At 46.7% G+C, this 16896-nt stretch overlaps 1 protein-coding gene across 9 annotated transcripts in view; it reads left to right on the top strand.

The window, feature by feature from the left end:
- The window catches only part of THADA (THADA armadillo repeat containing), a 332984-nt gene extending 316841 nt beyond the window's left edge, over window positions 1-16143 (top strand). For 7 of the 9 annotated variants that reach the window (XM_025260937.3, XM_025260934.3, XM_044925857.2 and 4 more), the window contains 2 exons: window positions 13549-13718; window positions 14998-16143. In XM_025260937.3, the coding sequence (XP_025116722.2) occupies window positions 13549-13718; window positions 14998-15393 (566 nt within the window). In that variant the 3' untranslated portion in view covers window positions 15394-16143. Of the gene's footprint in view, window positions 1-7557; window positions 7667-10125; window positions 10996-13548; window positions 13719-14997 lie in introns of those variants that run through there. The other 2 variants (XM_044925862.2, XM_044925861.2) reach the window with 2 other exon arrangements.
- The last annotated feature ends 753 nt before the right edge of the window (window positions 16144-16896 follow it).

Below are 16896 nucleotides of genomic sequence, written 5' to 3'. Positions count from 1 at the left end.
AAGAGTCAGACACAACTGAATGACTAACACTTTCACTTTTCACTTTTGCTCATTGTATTACCAAGGACTCTCTTTGTTCTGTTTAGAGCCATAAAAGCCTGAGAATGAGGAGTGGACATCTAAAGAGGAGCTTTCTGGATTTGGGAGAAGGCAGGAGGTGATAGCGGGAAAGTTCTCAGGAGAGAAAAATGACCATCCTGGATGTTTCTTTTTCTTTTTTTTTTAAGTGTAGCTATTTGTTTGTTTGACTGCACTGGGTCTCAGTTGTGGAATCTTTGATCTTTGTCATGGCATGTGGGATCTAGTTCCCTAGGATCAAACCCAGGCCCTGTGCATTGGGAGCTCAGAGTCTTAGCCTCTAGACCATGAGGGAGGTTCCACCATCCTGGATGTTTCTGGTTTCAAATTTCTAGTCTTTAGATACACACCCAGACCATCCTTATCCTCCATCTTCCATGTCCCACCAGTGTTTTAGGGGAGCTGGGCAGTCCCCCATCTGAGGGCCAGAGAAGCCTCACAAAGAACTCAGAAGGAGCTAGTCAGTCCTGAGCACTCAGGCTGAGAAGAAATTCCCTGTAAGAGAAAGAAATTCCAACAGTGAAATAAAGCAGAGAAAGCTAGAGTGACTTCAGGGAAAGGGAAATTGCAAGGTCCAAGCTGGTGAGTAAGACATGTGGAATGTACCTGCAGAGCCACTGAACTCTGCCCAGGCAGAGGGAGAGGAGGCTGGTGGAAGAAGGGATCTCAGGTTGCCCAACCTCTCTCCACTCCCCAAAAGGACTTCCCAATCTCTAGACATCCTCTTTGTACCCCTGCTTCCATCGAAGTCTCTCCTGCCTGCCCTCACTGGCTCCCTAGGCAGGGAGAGAGGGAGATGGGTGTCAGATTGCCCCTTCTGGAAGGAGAGCTTTGGGGTGAGTGACAGTGTAGAGAGGATAAAACACACAAGGCACTCACTTTCCACTAAGAGGTGGAGGTGATTGCCCACTTTGGGAGGCTCAGCAGAGTGAAACCAACAAGGAGCAGGCCGAGTGCAGGGGATTCTGGAGAGGGCCCGGCTCACCTGAGGACCAGAGACTGACTTAGCACATTCACAGGAGGGGCCTGGCATGATTTGTCCTCGCTGAACGGAGGAATGCCAAGTGTGGGCCCAGTGCTATCATGCAGAGCCTCTCTGGTCTGGATCCAACTCAGTCCTCTCCCTGTGGCCTGTCACCCACCAGGGCCCCAGGGACACGCCTTGGTTATCCTGCTCTGGAAGGGCCACGGACAAAGCCCATGTGTGACTCACTCTTCCTGCTGACCTTGGGAGGTTACCACAAGAAACAGGACTGAGTATCACACACCAGAACTGCAGTCCCTGGAAAGGAGAGGCAGTGGGGGCCGCTCCCCTCTCCTCAAGATGCAAGCCTCTAGGAGGACCAGGTCTTGTCCATAGCGTTGCTGCCTGAGGGTGATATTTGTTTGAACCCATGTCTTATTCTTTGGTGTGGTTAGAAGTGAACAAATACAAGTATTTTTATAAGATTTGAGCCAAGGACACTGTTAACCAGCTGTAATTTATCAACCCTTTGTTGGTAAAGTGTAGCCCTACTGAATAAGTGCACACTTTTAGGAAATGCTTATTTGTTTTCATTCATGTTGACTGTATCCATTTTTTAAATGGGGGTGAGGGGAGGAAAATAACATATATATGGGCTTTCCAGGTGGCGCTAGTGGTAAAGAACCCACCTGCCAACACAGGAGACATAAGAGATGCATGTTCGATCCCTGGGTCAAGAAGATCCCCTGGAGGAGGGCATGGCAACCCACTACAGTATTCTTGCCTGGGGAATCCCCAAGGACAGAGGAACCTGGTAGGCTATAGTCCACAGGGTCACAAAGAGCTGGACAAGACTGAAACGACTTAGCACTCAGGCATACATACATATATATATATATATATATATATATATATATATACACCCAGTGATTTGAGGTGGACCCACATTTTCTAAATTGTAGTTTTTTTAACTTTAAAAATAAAGATTTTTAAATATATGTATCTTTTTTTTTTTTTTAATGGAAGCAAGGAATTTGCTGCAGTATTTCTGGTTTCACGATAGGTCACCAGGAAATGTATGTATCAGGCACATGACTGTATCCGTGGGGATCTCCATCTTTGGGAACTGGGTCTGTAGGAACTTTTGGGAACCCAGGCCCTCTGTTCCATATGAAAACAGCTAGAAAATTAAGAAAAAGCAAATTACTAATATTTGAAAGATTTTTTCTCCCGAACTATTTTTAGAACTTCAAACGATGGTATTTTTATCCTTTCCCTTCAGAATTGGAAAATGTTTCCACTTCCAGACAGAAAGGGCTCTGTAGCAGGCTGTTCATCTCACGTGACTGGGTTCCATGTGCTGCCCCACCTCTGCCCAGAGAGCTGGGAGTGGAGGGTGCGCCTAGGGATTGCCTTCCAGAAAAGGGAGATGAGGAGATGAGGTCTTCCTTGTCTCCCCCAAATAGAGAGTCAGGCCGCTGGTTCCTGATGAACACTGAGAGTTTCCTCTCTCCCTCCCTCCCTCCATTTACTTGCAGAGACTTCACGGAAGGGACTCTGCAGTTGTGCAGGGTTGTGGGGAAGGTTAAAGCAGGGTTTCTCAGCCTCAGCACAGTTGACATTTCAGAGAGGGAGCTGTCCTGGGCATTATGGGATGTTTAGCAGCATTCTTGGCCTCCACCCAGCTCATGCCAATAGCACCACCTCCTTTGAATTGTGACAACCAAAAATGACTTGGGTCCTCAGGGCCAAGAAGGCCTGGCTAAGTCAAGATGAGGAACATCTGTCAGACAGGGAATGATGAGGAAACAAAGCCATGAGAGGTGTAGGGAGAGGGGCGTGGGGCTGATGTGAGGAGAGGCCTTTGGTCATGGGTCTCGTCTATAAGATAAGGGGCTGGCTGGAGGCCTGCTGCCCTCGTGGGTACCCTATTTCAGCATCACAAGCCCACATGCCTGCAGGGGTGAGGTGGGAGGCAGTATGATGGTCCCAGACAGGGCACACAGATGCCTCCTGTAGTGCGTGGCCACTTCTGTGCCCCAGGCAGCACATTAAACTACAGACCTAGAGATACTAAGTTCCAATTTTCTGAATTTTCAAAAGATGCTGGACATTTGGATTTTTATGAAAAATCTCCCTGGTTTTTAAAAAACCTTATGAGCTGTCCCAAACCTGTGTGAAGACCCAATAGTCCATCTGCACCCCTGCTGGGTACGTCTGCTGGGTCCCTTGGGGCCTGGGAACCCCTGAGCTGTGTGCCTTTGTTTGGGTTCTGCCTCCATGTGTCCTGTCTTTTAAACAATGGTTTTCAGGGCTTAGGAAACCAAAAGAAAAAGAAGGAGGAGGAGGGAGAGGGGTCTACCTGGGCCAGCTGAAGTCTGAGTTCCCGGCCAGACTTAGTACCATGGGCAGGTTGGGAGTGAGGGGAGGGGCTGGCTGTCATCCAGGGCACGACGTCCAGCAGTGGATGCGTGGGCAGTGGTCTCAGTTACTGCTGGGCTGCCCTTGGGAGCACCGACCGGCACATGGGCTTCTTTTTTGATGAAATTTTCAAAATATTCAGATAAAGAACAGAGACTGATACCACAGATACCATGTTCCCCGACCCAGATTTCCTGCTCGGTTCATCAGAGCCACCGGAGGGGCCAACCTGTCTCTGTTCCTTAGGATAGAACCTTCCTCTGGGTCATTTGTCTGAGGTTGGGGGCATGTGGGAGCTCTGTTATGTGGTAAAGTCTGAGATGATGACCTCTGATGGTTTAGGAAGTTCTCTCACTGACTGAGGTGCCTGGAAGTCCCACCTCTGAGCCCTGGCTACTGGAGAGCGGAGAACCTGGGCTCTAGGGGTCAAGGGTCAGCCGAGGCAGGGGCCAGTGAGCCTCCCGGAGCCCCTGCAAGAGTTGAATGGCAGAGTCAGCAGCTGAGCCAGGCTTTGGTCCCATGGTTGTTTCTCGTGACTAGTTGTAATACTGGCTCTTGACCTCCTGAGGGGATGTGAAGAAATCCATGGAGAAGACTGGAAATGAGGAAGTTGGTCTAGAAACAGCCTGATGAAGCCTTAAAATATTTTCACTCAGAAAAAAGAAAGCACAGTTGTACTCACTCAGCTTTGCCCATCCCCCTCCCCTACCACCAAACCTGCCCTAGACTGTCTGCCCCTCCATCTTCACCTCCAGCTCCCCCGAACCTGCCTTCTCAACAGGCCGGTCTAATCTCCCTACTCCTCCCCTTCATCCCAGCTGTGTTTGTCCTCTGACCCTCATCTGCACAAGTTTCTCCTCTCTGAAGCTCCCCCTTCTTCCACCCCACACTCTTGCTTTTTTCCCTTTTCCATCCTTTCATTACGGCTAGTAATGGTATAATCAGTCCATGTCGTGTACCATCTTGGACTCCTTCCTGACACTTCATATGTGTCAGCTTGCCTCTGACTAAACTGTTTGCTCTCTGAGAGAAGGGCCTGGAATTTTTCTCATGTTTCTCACAGCTTCCCCCCTCCCTTTCCCATCCCCACAACAAAACCCCTATCTGGTGATCAACAAGTATTTGTGGGGAGATAAAAGCTTGAATTGATGGGTAAATGGATGGTGAGGGGAGTTGGGTGGATGGCAGGGTTGAGGGGTTTTCCACAAATGCCTGACAGGATTCTCTAGAGCTGGTGGGAGGGAGAATCCAACTCCTCACCATTTGTTCAGCATTTCCTGGGTTGACTTGACCTGTCTTGGAAAAGACTGGGAAAGAGGCTTGACCAATGGCCTTAGTCTCAAAGGCATCTCCCTCATAATACTTTATAATCAGACGGTAGGTTTCTAATCCATGGTCTGAATTGGTTTTCATGGTTGGCAACACAGAAAAAAATCCATGTCAGCATTTTCACTTTAATCAGTACAGTTGAAAATGACCCCAAACCTGCCTAGAAATGAAAGATCACATGTCTTAGTTGGGACATTGACTAAGCTACCACTTTGAATGATCCGGCACACTGGGTGAAGCCTAGGTCTTCAGCTCCCAGCCCCAAGGTGGGCCTCTTCATGGAGGTGGGGAAGAAGACGGCAGGGGAGCAAGTCAGATGGCTTCTGATCCCCAGGTGGCTGCCTTGGCAGGAGACCTTGACATGGCCCAGGCAGTAGCGAGAGGAGGTCTGTGCGGCAGCAGCCCTGCAGCCTCTTGTCCGCTGTCCTCCACTGCGATCCAAGGGAGTTATCCATTCTTGTGCATGGTAAGCGTAGGATTAACCAGTTCTAAATGCCCATTTGTTGGGCTTCCGACTTGCTTCCAAATGACTGAGTGTTAATCCAGTCTGCCTTGCGTATGCGGCCCCAGACACGTGTGTACCAGCAACCCTTCCCCACTTGAAGCACTCCCTTGGATAGTGCGGGGAGAGTCTTGGAGGTGATTTATTCCCCCACGCTGACCTCTCCCCTTCCTTGGCTCCTGTGGCTCTTGGGATCCAGACCACTCCATTGATTCCTCACCGTTGCCTGAGTGTTTGCCTGACCTTCCCATCCAGATCACCAGCTTCCTGAGGACAGGACAGGAGGTGTCAGTCTCTTGCTTTGTTTTCTACAGTACTTAGCATATCACTGGCTCAAAGCAGACCATTAGCTCCTATTTCCTGATTGTGTGGTGAAGGGCCAGGCAGAGTCTCAGCTCCTCCAGGAATCCTTCTTGAGCCTTCTTTCTGACCAACCATTCACCTCTGCAGAGCCCTCCAGCACCTGAGAACTAGGCCCTACAAGCATGTATGAAGCTCTAGACGTTTGTCCAGCCCCCTCAGTAGACTGGCCCTTTCCAGACAGACTCTGTGGTCAGGCTTCCTCCAAGCAACCGGAACCAACTTGAGCACATAGCAGATTTTTTTTTTTTTTTAACATCCTAGTCTTACTGAGATACAGCATACATATACCATACAAGTCACCCATTTAAAGAGTACAAGGCAGTGTTTTTTAACATACTCATGGAGTAATGTAATCATCAGCACAATTTTCACACATTTTCATCACTCCAAAGAGAAATACCACAACCTACCCTTATTAGGTTCCTCCATATTAGTTGACTGTGGCTACTATAACAAATGACCACAAACTTGGTGGTTTAAAACACCACCGATTTATTGTCTCACAGCTCTGGAGACCAGAAGCCAGAAAATAAGGTGTCAGCTGGGCCACACTCCTTCTGCAGGTGCTAGGGAAGAATCCAGTCCTTGCCCCTTCCGGTTTCTGGAGGCTGTCCGCATTTCCTCATTAGGATCACTTTTGCCTCCGCCTCTGTCTTCACATCACCTCCTTTCTCTGTGTGTGTTACGTGTATGTTAGTCACTTAGTTGTGTCTAACTCTTTGCAACCCCACGGACTGCAGCCCACCAGGCTTCTCTGTCCATGGAATTCTCCGGGCAAGAATACTGGAGAGGGTTGCCATTCCTTCTTCAGGGGATCTTCCTGACCCAGGGATTGAACCCAGGTCTCCTGCATTGCAGGCAGATTCTTTACCATCTGAGCCACCAGGGAAGCCCTTCTTTCTATGTGTGTCTAGTATCGAATCCCTCTCCCCCTTATTAGGACAATGGTGATGATATCTAGGGGCCACCCGGATCATACAGGATTATCTCCTCATCTAAGTATCATCAACCAGATCACATCTATAGAGACCGTTTTTACAAGTAAATTAACATTCACAAGGTCCAGGGACTTTACATAGGTATCTTTTGGGAGGCCATTTTTTAGCCTTCCACACTCTCCATGCCCCCCCCCAATAAAACACATCATATAGCAAAAGATATGTAAAATTTAAGTGTACACGTGTACACATTTTAGTATATTCATAAGGTTGTACAACCATCAACACTATCTGATTCCAGAACATTTGCATCAGCTTAAAAAGAAACACTATCTAACAGCAGCCATTCCTCATTCTCCCTGTTCTCCAACCCCTGGCAACCGCTAATCTACTTTTCTGTCTGTACGATTTGCCTGTTATGGACATTTTATATGAGTGGAATTATACAGTATGTGATCTTCTGTGCCTGGCTTCTTCACTTAGCATAATGTTTTCCAGGTTCATCTGCATTGTAGCACATATCGGTACTGCATTCCTTTTTATAGCTGAATTGTATTCCATTGTTTGGATGTACCACATTTATTTATCCCTTCATTGGTTCATGAACATTGTGGTTTCCACTTATTTGCTTTTATGAATAATGGTCTTATGAGCATTCATGTACATGTTTCTGTGTGGACATATGTTTTTAGGTATATGTATATGTCTAAGAGCTGGAGAGACTTTCAGACAGTCAGTTTTCCAAAGTGGCTGTCACCATTTTACATTCCTACTAGCAATCTATGAAAGTTTTAATTTTTTTCACATCTTTTACCAAAACTTAGTATATGTCTTCTTGATTAAAGTTACACTAGTAAGTATGAAGTGGTTTCTCATTGTGGTTTTGATTTGTATTTCACTGATGATTAATGATGCTAAGCATCTCTGCATGTGCTTATTGATCATTTGTATATCTTTTCTAGAGAAACGTCTATTGAGACCCTTGGCACATGTTTTAGCTGGATTATTTGTCTTTTTATGATTGGGTTTTAAGAGCTTCGCTGATAGCTCAGTTGATAAAGAATCCACCAGCAATGCAGGAGACCCTGGTTTGGTTCCTGGGTCAGGAAGATCTGCTGGAGAACGAACAGCCTACCCACTCCAGTATTCTTGGACTTCCCTTGTGGCTCAGCTGGTAAAGAATTTGCCTGCAATGAGGGAGACCTAGGTCCGATCCCTGGGTTGGGAAGATTCCCTGGAGAAGGTAAAAGCTACCCACTCTAGTATTCTGGCCTGGAGAATTCCATGGACTGTACAGTCCATGGGGTCACAAAGAGTCGGACACAACTGAGAGACTTTCACTTTCACTTTATGTATTTAAAATACACACCCCTTGTATATTCTCCAGTTCTGTGAATTTTCTTTTCACTTTCTTAATAATGTCCTTTGAAGTATAAAAGTTTTCGATTTTGATGAAGTCTAATTTTTCTTTTATTGCTGGTGCTTTTGATGTCATGTTTAAAAAACCATTTCTTACTCCTATATTTCTCTGAGTTTTATAGTTTTACTTGTTAACTTTAGTTTTGATATATTTTGAGTTAATTTTCATGTATGTTGTGAGGTAGGGGCATGGTTTCATTCTTTTGCATGTGAATATTCAGTTGTCTTTGCTCCCTTGGTTTAAAAGACTGTTCCTCCCCCAGCCAGTTATTTTGACACCCTTGTCAAAAATCAATTGACTGTAATTGTGAGAACTTATTTCTGGACACTCAATTCTATTCCATTTGATCTATATTATGTCTATCCTTATGCCAGTTTCGAAATCAGGAAGTGTGAGTCCTCCAGTTCTGTTGTATTTTTCCAGATTGTTTTGGCTGTTCCAGACACACAACAGATTCCTCCAACACGCTTGTTGCTTGGTCACTTGCTTTCTTGCTTCCTTGAGAGAAGCCTGTGAGAGCCTGGCTGGTCTGCAGGGTTAGGTTGAAAATCCCTTTCCCTACCCTTCAGCCTCCTCTTCAGAAGGCATTCAGCCAATAGAGACTGGGCTGCTCTGGCTGAGCTGTTTTAGTCCAGGGTAAAGTAATAAAAGAAGGAACTTGGCAAGGTGCATCTGGCCCCTCAAGCAGGAGGTCTAAGTCTATCTAATCCTCCCCTCACCCCCATCCCAGCTCCCCTTCCTCGTCTCTCCTCACTTGGTGGGGTCGGTGTTTGGATGGTTATAATTCTAGTAGATTTGCTTCCAGACAACACACCAGCTCTCCTCTAGAGCTTCAGTCATTCCCAGGACTCCCCTGGCACTTTCTAAGTATGATGCCCAACTACATGATGCAGGACAGGGGACATCGGTCCTCAGGTGGGGCAGGTGCAACAGTCCCACCTTCCTGGTGGCATCTCTGATCACTTCCGAGTGGTCTTCATGGACCCATTGGGAGTGTTGCACGAGCTGCAGGAACTGGTTTTGCTGGTGAATGAAACTATGTTCTTCCCCATAGAGCTTTCAGTCCTTGCCTTAAGGAGACAAAAAGAAGAGTTGGGGCAGGGAGGGATAAGTGGTGAATCAGAGGGAAGATTTTTCTGGAAGGTTTCAAGAGAAGCTGACCTGATGCTGGTGCCACAGTATAGAGGACTTACAGCTTTGACCCTTTCTTCAAAATATGACCCTCAGCTGGGAGCTCTTTTTAATGCATGAAAAGTGAAAGTCTCTCAGTCGTGTCCAACTCTTTGCAATCCTATGGACTATGTAGTCCATGGAATTCTCTAGGCAAGAATACTGGAGTAGGTAGCCTTTCCCTTCTCCAGGGGATCTTCCCAACCCAGGGATTGAACCTAGGTCTCCCACATTGCAGGCGGATTCTTTACCAACTGAGCTATCAGGGAAGCCCCCCTTTTAATGCATAAAAATAATAAAACTGAGTCTGACTTCCTCATCTCCATGGGGTACTGGGAGTGTTTCTCCAAGGCGTCCCTGCAGGATGGGCGTGGCCTGTGACTGAAAGATGCTTATTAGCTCAGTGCCGCCACTGCGAACTGTGAGATTCTGGACCCGTTACCCAACCTCTGTGAGCACACCTTCCTCGTTTAGTAAATAAGGATACCTCCCTTCTGGTGGTGGGAGAAGCCAGGGTTCAAATAAAAGGAAAGTCTCTGTTACTATCAGCTTATTGCTTGCTTTCTTTGTGGCTGTCCCTGTGTTAGTATTCAAACCAAATCAAGTAGGGTAAAGGAAGTTTCATAATCTCCAGAGTCATAAACTGGAATGTTCTGAGCATCTGCTGTGTGTTTCATTGTATGCTAGTCTGCATGTATATTTTCAGTCTTTGGGGCTTGAAAGATGCCAATTAGTGGTGTTCTCTTCCCCTTACAGATTCTAAAGTAGTTGAGAACTACACAGGGGACTCAGCAGAGATAAAAAATAGAGATTGTATCATAGGCAAAGCCTAGACCAACACATGGCTCAGACCTGCAGCCAAAAATGCACTTTCACATGTCCCCTCAACTTTTTCTGTTTCCCAGTTTGAATTTCTGAATCCCAGTTTTTCTATTCCCAGTTTGAAGCCTGATGCCAAGCTGCAGAGCCTAAGGGGCAGGTGACCTGGGGGATTGATTTCGGGCTCTGAAGATGGTCACATTGGTCCTTGGGCCGCTTCTGTGAGCCCAGGCCCCACTTCATGGGCTCTGTGTAGTGCTGGCCCTGATGGAGGGTCATCAGCTCTGTTACTCTCACCATGAAGAACTACGTCTCAGGAATGCTGGTACTAGTTCTCCAAATCTGCACTCTGCATACACCATGAAACTTGCTGTCAATTCCAGTTTCTTTATAGCCACTTAAAGCTCTCTGACTGTATGCAAGTGAGATAACCTAACTGTGCCTGGATTCCTCATCTGTGAATTAGGAAAGGTAACACCCAAGCCAGAGGATGTTGAAGGACTGGAGAGAAAGGACCTGGGTAGGGGATTGGCACTTAACAGGTCCCCAGAGCCTGGCTCAACATGCTAGGGAACTCAGCTTTCTATTCCAGACTCTGAGGCTTCTCCCTGTGTGTTGAGCAAGTCTCTTTAGGGGCCAAATGGTCAAGGACAAGGTCTGTGGGCTGCAGTAAAGATGTGGATTTGAGAAAGATGAGGTCTCAGTAGAAGTGGGTCATTGAAAAACAGCATTGATGTATGGATGAGTCTGTAGAAATGTACTGTCTGTGTGGCAAGATTTCAGTCCCACGTTTCAGGCCTGCTCTAGGTTGGTGGGGGAAGGCGCAGGGTTGTTAACAGAAGTGTCAATGCCCTGAGCCTCCCTTCAAACCCATATTTAGGACTGTCTAAAAATCCTAAAAGATGATGCTGTGAAAGTGCTGCACTCAATATGCCAGCACATTTGGAAAACTCAGCAGTGGCCACAGGACTGGAAAAGGTCAGTTTTCATTCCAACCCCAAAGGAAGGCAATGCCAAAGAATGTTCAAACTACCACACAATTGCACTCATCTCACACACTAGCAAAGTAATGCTCAAAATTCTCCAAGCCAGGCTTCAACAGTATGTGAACTGTGAACTTCCAGATGTTCAAGCTGGATTTAGAAAAGGCAGAGGAACCAGAGATCAAATTGCCAACATCCATTGGATCATCAAAAAAGTGAGAGTTCCAGAAAAACATCTACTTCTGCTTTATTGACTATGCCAAAGCCTTTGACTGTGTGGATCACAATAAACTGTGGGAAATTCTTCAAGAGATGGGAATACCTGACCTGCCCCCTGAGAAATCTGTATGCAGGTCAAGAAGCAACAGTTAGAACTGGACATGGAACAACAGACCAGTTCCAAATCGGGAAAGGAGTACGTCAAGGCTGTATATTGTCACCCTGCTTATTTAACTTATATGCAGAGTACATCATGAGAAATGCTGGGCTGGATGAAGCACAAGCTGGAATCAAGACTGCCGGGAGAAATATCAATAACCTCATATATGCAGATGACACCACCCTTATGGCAGAAAGTGAAGAAGAACTAAAGAGCCTCTTGATGAAAGTGAAAGAGGAGAGTGAAAAAGTTGGCTTAAAACTCAACATTCAGAAAACTAAGATCATGGCATCTGGTCCCACCACTTCATGGCAAATAGATGGGGAAACAATGGAAACAGTGACAGACTTTATTTTGGGAGGCTCCAAAATCACTGCAGATAGTAACTGCAGCCATGAAGTTAAAAGACGCTCCTTGGAAGAAAAGTTGTGACCAAATTAGACAGCGTATTAAAAAGCAGAGACATTACTTTGCCAAACAAAGGTCCATCTAGTCAAAGCTATGGTTTTTCCAGTAGTCCATGTATGGATGTGAGAGTTGGACTATAAAGAAAGCTGAGCACTGAAGAATTGATGCTTTTGAACTGTGGTGTTGGAGAAGACTCTTGAGAGTCCCTTGGACTACAAGGAGATCCAACCAGTCCATCTGGAAATCAGTCCTGAATATTCATTGGAAGGACTGATGCTGAAGCTGAAACTCCAACACTTTGGCCACCTGATGCGAAGAGCTGACTCATTTGAAAAGACCCTGATGCTGGGAAAGATTGAAAGCAAGAGGAGAAGGGGACTACAGAGGATGAGATGGTTGGATGATATCACCAGCTCAACAGACATGAGCTTGAGTAGGCTCCGGAAGTTGGTGATGGACAGGGAAGCCTGGCGTGCTGCGGTCCATGGGGTCTCAAAGAGTCAGACACAACTGAGCAACTGACTGAACTGAACTGAAGGCAAAATGGTGAAGTAAGCAATGGTTTCCCCAAGTCATCCACTTCCTTTATCCACTTCCTTTATCTTCCCCATTCTACTCTTTCAGCACCCTTCCCGCAGTCAGCTAAGAAGATGAGTATCTGAAAAATGAATTCAGTCTAACACAGAGGGCAGTGGACTATGAGCTAATTCCAGCCCCCCACCTGCCATTGGGGAGCTTCCCAGGTGGCTCAGTAGTAAAGAATCTGCCTGCCAAGCAGGAGACACAGGTTCAAGCCCTGGGTTAGAAAGATCCCCTGGAAAAGGAAATGGCATCCCACTCCAATATTCTTGCCTGAGACATCCCATGGACAGAGGTGCCTGGTGGGCTACAGTCTATGGGGTTGCAGAGAGTCTGAAATGACTTAGCAATTAAACAACAACAACTTGTCATTGTACAGCCTGTGAACTGCAAATGGCTTTTACATTTTTTTAATGGTTGGAAAAAATAAAAAGAAGAATATTATTTGTTGATACCTAAAAATCACATGAAAGTCCAATTTTATTGGAATATAAATAAAGATTTATCGGAACCTAGTAGCCACAACCATTTGTTTACATATTGTCTATGGCTGCTTTCCGCAGAGTTAATTGTGACAGAGACCATAAGACTTGCAAAGTTGAGATGTCCCTGGTGGTCCAGTGGCTAAGACTGCCAGTGCAGGAGGCCCAGGTTCGATCCCTGGCCAGGGAACTAGATCCCACATACCACCACTAGGACCTGGCGCAGCCAAACGAATAAATATTAAAAACACTCCCAAAGTCTAAAATATTTACCTTCTGGCTCTTTAAGAAAAAATTTGCTGATGCCCTGCTCAGAGATGTTAGAGATTTAATGTGTCATGTGCTCAATGGGACTTGCTTTAGAGGAAGGGGCATAAGTGATGGAGGTCAGGCATTGTCAGCAGGCCTACAGAGGAAATGCTGGGTGGGATGCTTTCCTGATATCCTTCCAGCTGGGTTGAGGGGAGAGATTCCTGTAGATGGGGCAGCTTCTGTCCACACTGGGATAGGGGGCATGGAAATGGTGAGGTTCAGGCCTATGATTCATTCTAGTGTATAGACAGCAAATAACCCTTAGTGAGCCCCTCCCACCAGCTTCCCTGCCAGGCGGTGGCAGTGATTTTACCTGGGACTTTCGCTGCCTCCGAATCCTGCACAGACTCCCAGTTGGCTCTCAGCAGCACATTCATGGCTCACCTCTCTCATCTTTGCAGAATTTGCCTTCTGTCAGGTGGATGCCTCCAGCGCACTGGATCTGGCTCTGGCTGTGCTGTGTGACCTGCTCCAGCAGTGGGATCAGCTGACCCCTGGACTCCCAGTCCTGCTGGGATGGCTGTTGGGAGAGGGTGAGGATCTCATGGCCTGTGAGGAGAGCGCACATCAGGTAATCCCTAGGATCTCAGGCGGCAGAGGTGTGTCAGAGTGTCCTACCTATGCCCACTGGAGGCAGCACTTAACAGGCTTTTGTCAGCCTGATATGGCTTGAAAGTGTGCTTCCGGATGCTCAGATACACAGTAGTAACCGACTAACAAAATCTCCACATGACCCCAGCCTGCTGGGTGCTGCTCAGGCAGCTCTCCTGCTGATTCAGGGGTTCCCCATCAGAGTTGGGGAGGGGACTTCGAAAGAGGTCCCTTGGAAGTTGATAGTTTAATTATGGAGAATGCTTATTCATCAACATTAGAGTAACCAAGGGGTCCCCACAATTAGGTGTGAAGCTGAAACACTTCCAGAGAATCAGGGTCCTTCCAGGGTCTCAGCCGCTAGAAAAAAACTATTAAACCCCTCCAGGTTTAATAAACTGCTATTTTATTAAAATTAAAATTATTTTTATTAAAAAATAAAACTATTAAACTGCTCCAGGGGGAGCAGTCAACAGATAGGGAAACTGAGGACCCAGATAAGCAGCAAAAGCATCTTGAGAACTGAAATTCCCCTTTCATGCATTGGAGAAGGACATGGCAACCCACTCCAGTGTTCTTGCCTGGAGAATCCCAGGGACGGGGGAACCTGGTGGGCTGCCGTCTATGGGGTCGCACAGAGTTGGACGCGACTGAAGCAACTTAGCAGCAGCTGCGGCAGTGTCTGACTCAGCTGGCCTTCTTGGCATCCCCAGCAGGCCAAGAGTTCAAAAAGCAGTCTGTTTATGGGAAATTTGGAGACAAGATAAAGTGTCTGCAATAAAAATGACCTTGAAAGTCCCCAGCATTATAGAAATTGGGTTTCATCCTCAGAGAGCAGTGTCTCCTGTTTGGCAATACTTCGCTCTCTGCTCTGCTGCTCACATCTCCCTTCCCCGTCCTCTCTGATTTCTAGATGCACCTTCAGGTCTAGGGTCCCCTCCTGCGTTGAGGTCCCCTTTTCAGCACCAGTCCCCCAAGGTATCTTGGCTGAGAACCACAAACACATCCTTATCAAAGGTCATGTTAAGTCTGGGGAGGAGGAATTCCTCTCCGGTGGAGAAGTACAATGAGTGAAAATAGAAGGTGACCTTCAAGGCTGCAAGTGGTGTGTGTACAGGGGTGTTGACAGGCGAAAGTGGGCCCGCTGTCAGATGAGGGAGGGGACACACTGCTTCTGCATCTGCCAGGACTCTGCTCGGGACTGGGGCTGGGTCAACAGCCCCCGTAAGGCTGGGTTTCGGCTTTTTCATCTGATTCAGGTGGAAGAAGACTACCCGTTTGAAAAAACGGAAATCAACTTTTGGGCCGAGACCCTGATCTTCGTGAAATACCTCTACAAGCACCTCTTCCGCCTCTTCTCTCAGTCCAGCTGGTGTCCCCTCAGCCCCGAGATGCTCCGTCACCTTCAGAGGACTGCGTCGGAGCAAAGCCACCTCCTCTCCCAGCTCTTCAGAGTGCTGCCTCCCACTGCTGAGTTTTTGAAGTCTGCAGAGTTCACGAGACTGCGCATTCGGGAGGAAAGGACTTTGGCTTGCCTGAGGCTGCTGGGTCTTCTGGAAGGAAAGCAAGGGGAGGACACCCTAGTTCTTAGGGCTTTGGATTCTCCTGCAGCAGCGAATCAGTTAATGCTTCCAAGAACAAAAACAGCTTGTTGAAGAAGGATTTGTGGGATTGGGGTGGGGTGGGTTATTCCTCCACTCAGTCAATAGTAAAGTGTTCAACAGAAACTCCAGCATCTTCTCCCCTTCACACCGTGCCTCTTCCCCCCACCTCCCTTTTGTGAATCTAGTCTTCTGTCCCACAGAGGATTTTTTCTTAGGTTCAGTCATTCAAGGCTGCCTCGTTTATTGCAGCTACTGTAGGAAGTGAGGCTACCACAGTGAATATTGACTCTGTTCCCAGGTGCAGGCCACCTGCAGGCCTGAATTAACCTTTCTCATCCCCCAGGACCTCCAATGTCCAACCAGAGCCAGCCTGCATTTTTCTCTGAATTGACTACACAGAACTGGGTTTTAACATATGATTTGCCCCCCACACCCATTTTTGGCTGGTTGTAAGAGTTGGATTAGTTAGCAAACAACCCACTTGGTCCAAATTTCAAATTTTATTCCATTTTAGTGAAGTAAGAAATATGTTCCAAATGTTGGATCCTGGGAAAATTAAGCATTAAGTTCATACAAATAAGTTTTTTACTGTCTGCATGTTTAAGCCTTCAGTGACCTACACATGCCATCCTCATTATTAAAAGAGCCATTACAAGCTCCTACCCCCTGACCCCCAATAAAAAGTATTTGTGCCATTGTTAAGAAATCATAATTCTACCACCCACTAAAACCATAGCCTCTTGGCTGTTAGAAGGAACCTGGGGAAAGGGGAGTCAGAATAAATGACTTATTTGATGTCTACACTGTTTACTATCATTTTTTTGGTTGCAGTAACAAAAAGATTCTTACTTAGTATCACAGAAAACATTTATCCATTTTAGTGATTTAATCTACAAACCTCGGGATTTTCTGCTTTTCTAAATCCAGCCCTCCCTACTTCCTCAGACACCCAGCAGGTGTCGCTATTGCATACGTTTTGCTGCTGATTTTGTTTTTCGCTGCTGCTGCTGCTGCTGCTAAGTCGCTTCAGTCGTGTCCGACTCTGTGCGACCCCATAGACAGCAGCCCACCAGGCTCCCCCGTCCCTGGGATTCTCCAGGCAAGAACACTGGAGTGGGTTGCCATTTCCTTCTCCAATGCGTGAAAGTGAAAAGTGAAAGTGAAGTCGCTCAGTCGTATCCGACTAGTAGCGACCCCATGGACTGCAGCCTTCCAGGCTCCTCCATCCATGGGATTTTCCAGGCAAGAGTACTGGAGTGGGGTGCCATTGCCTTCTCCTGGCTTACCGTTTTTAATTTGTAATTTCAGAGTGTCACTCAAAGACAGTTATCTTGAAACTCATAGCTTGGATAGGTCATAACCTCATCCACGTCCACTTCATCCTAGTTTTCTGAAGAAACCATTTCAGTAATTGAATGTACACTTGGTTCAGCTTTTAGAGTCTAAATATTTTTAAATACTTCACAGGTGAGCAACCAGTTATAATTATTTTATTGATGTTTGAGGGTTTGATCAGGCAGTTTAGAGGGAAGACGGTTTGATATGATCATTTCC

This window comes from Bubalus bubalis, chromosome 12 (genome assembly GCF_019923935.1).
Source record: "Bubalus bubalis isolate 160015118507 breed Murrah chromosome 12, NDDB_SH_1, whole genome shotgun sequence".
NCBI classification, from domain to species: domain Eukaryota; kingdom Metazoa; phylum Chordata; class Mammalia; order Artiodactyla; family Bovidae; genus Bubalus; species Bubalus bubalis.
Note: the sequence above shows the minus strand (reverse complement) of the source record. Positions and strands in the feature narration are given on the sequence as shown.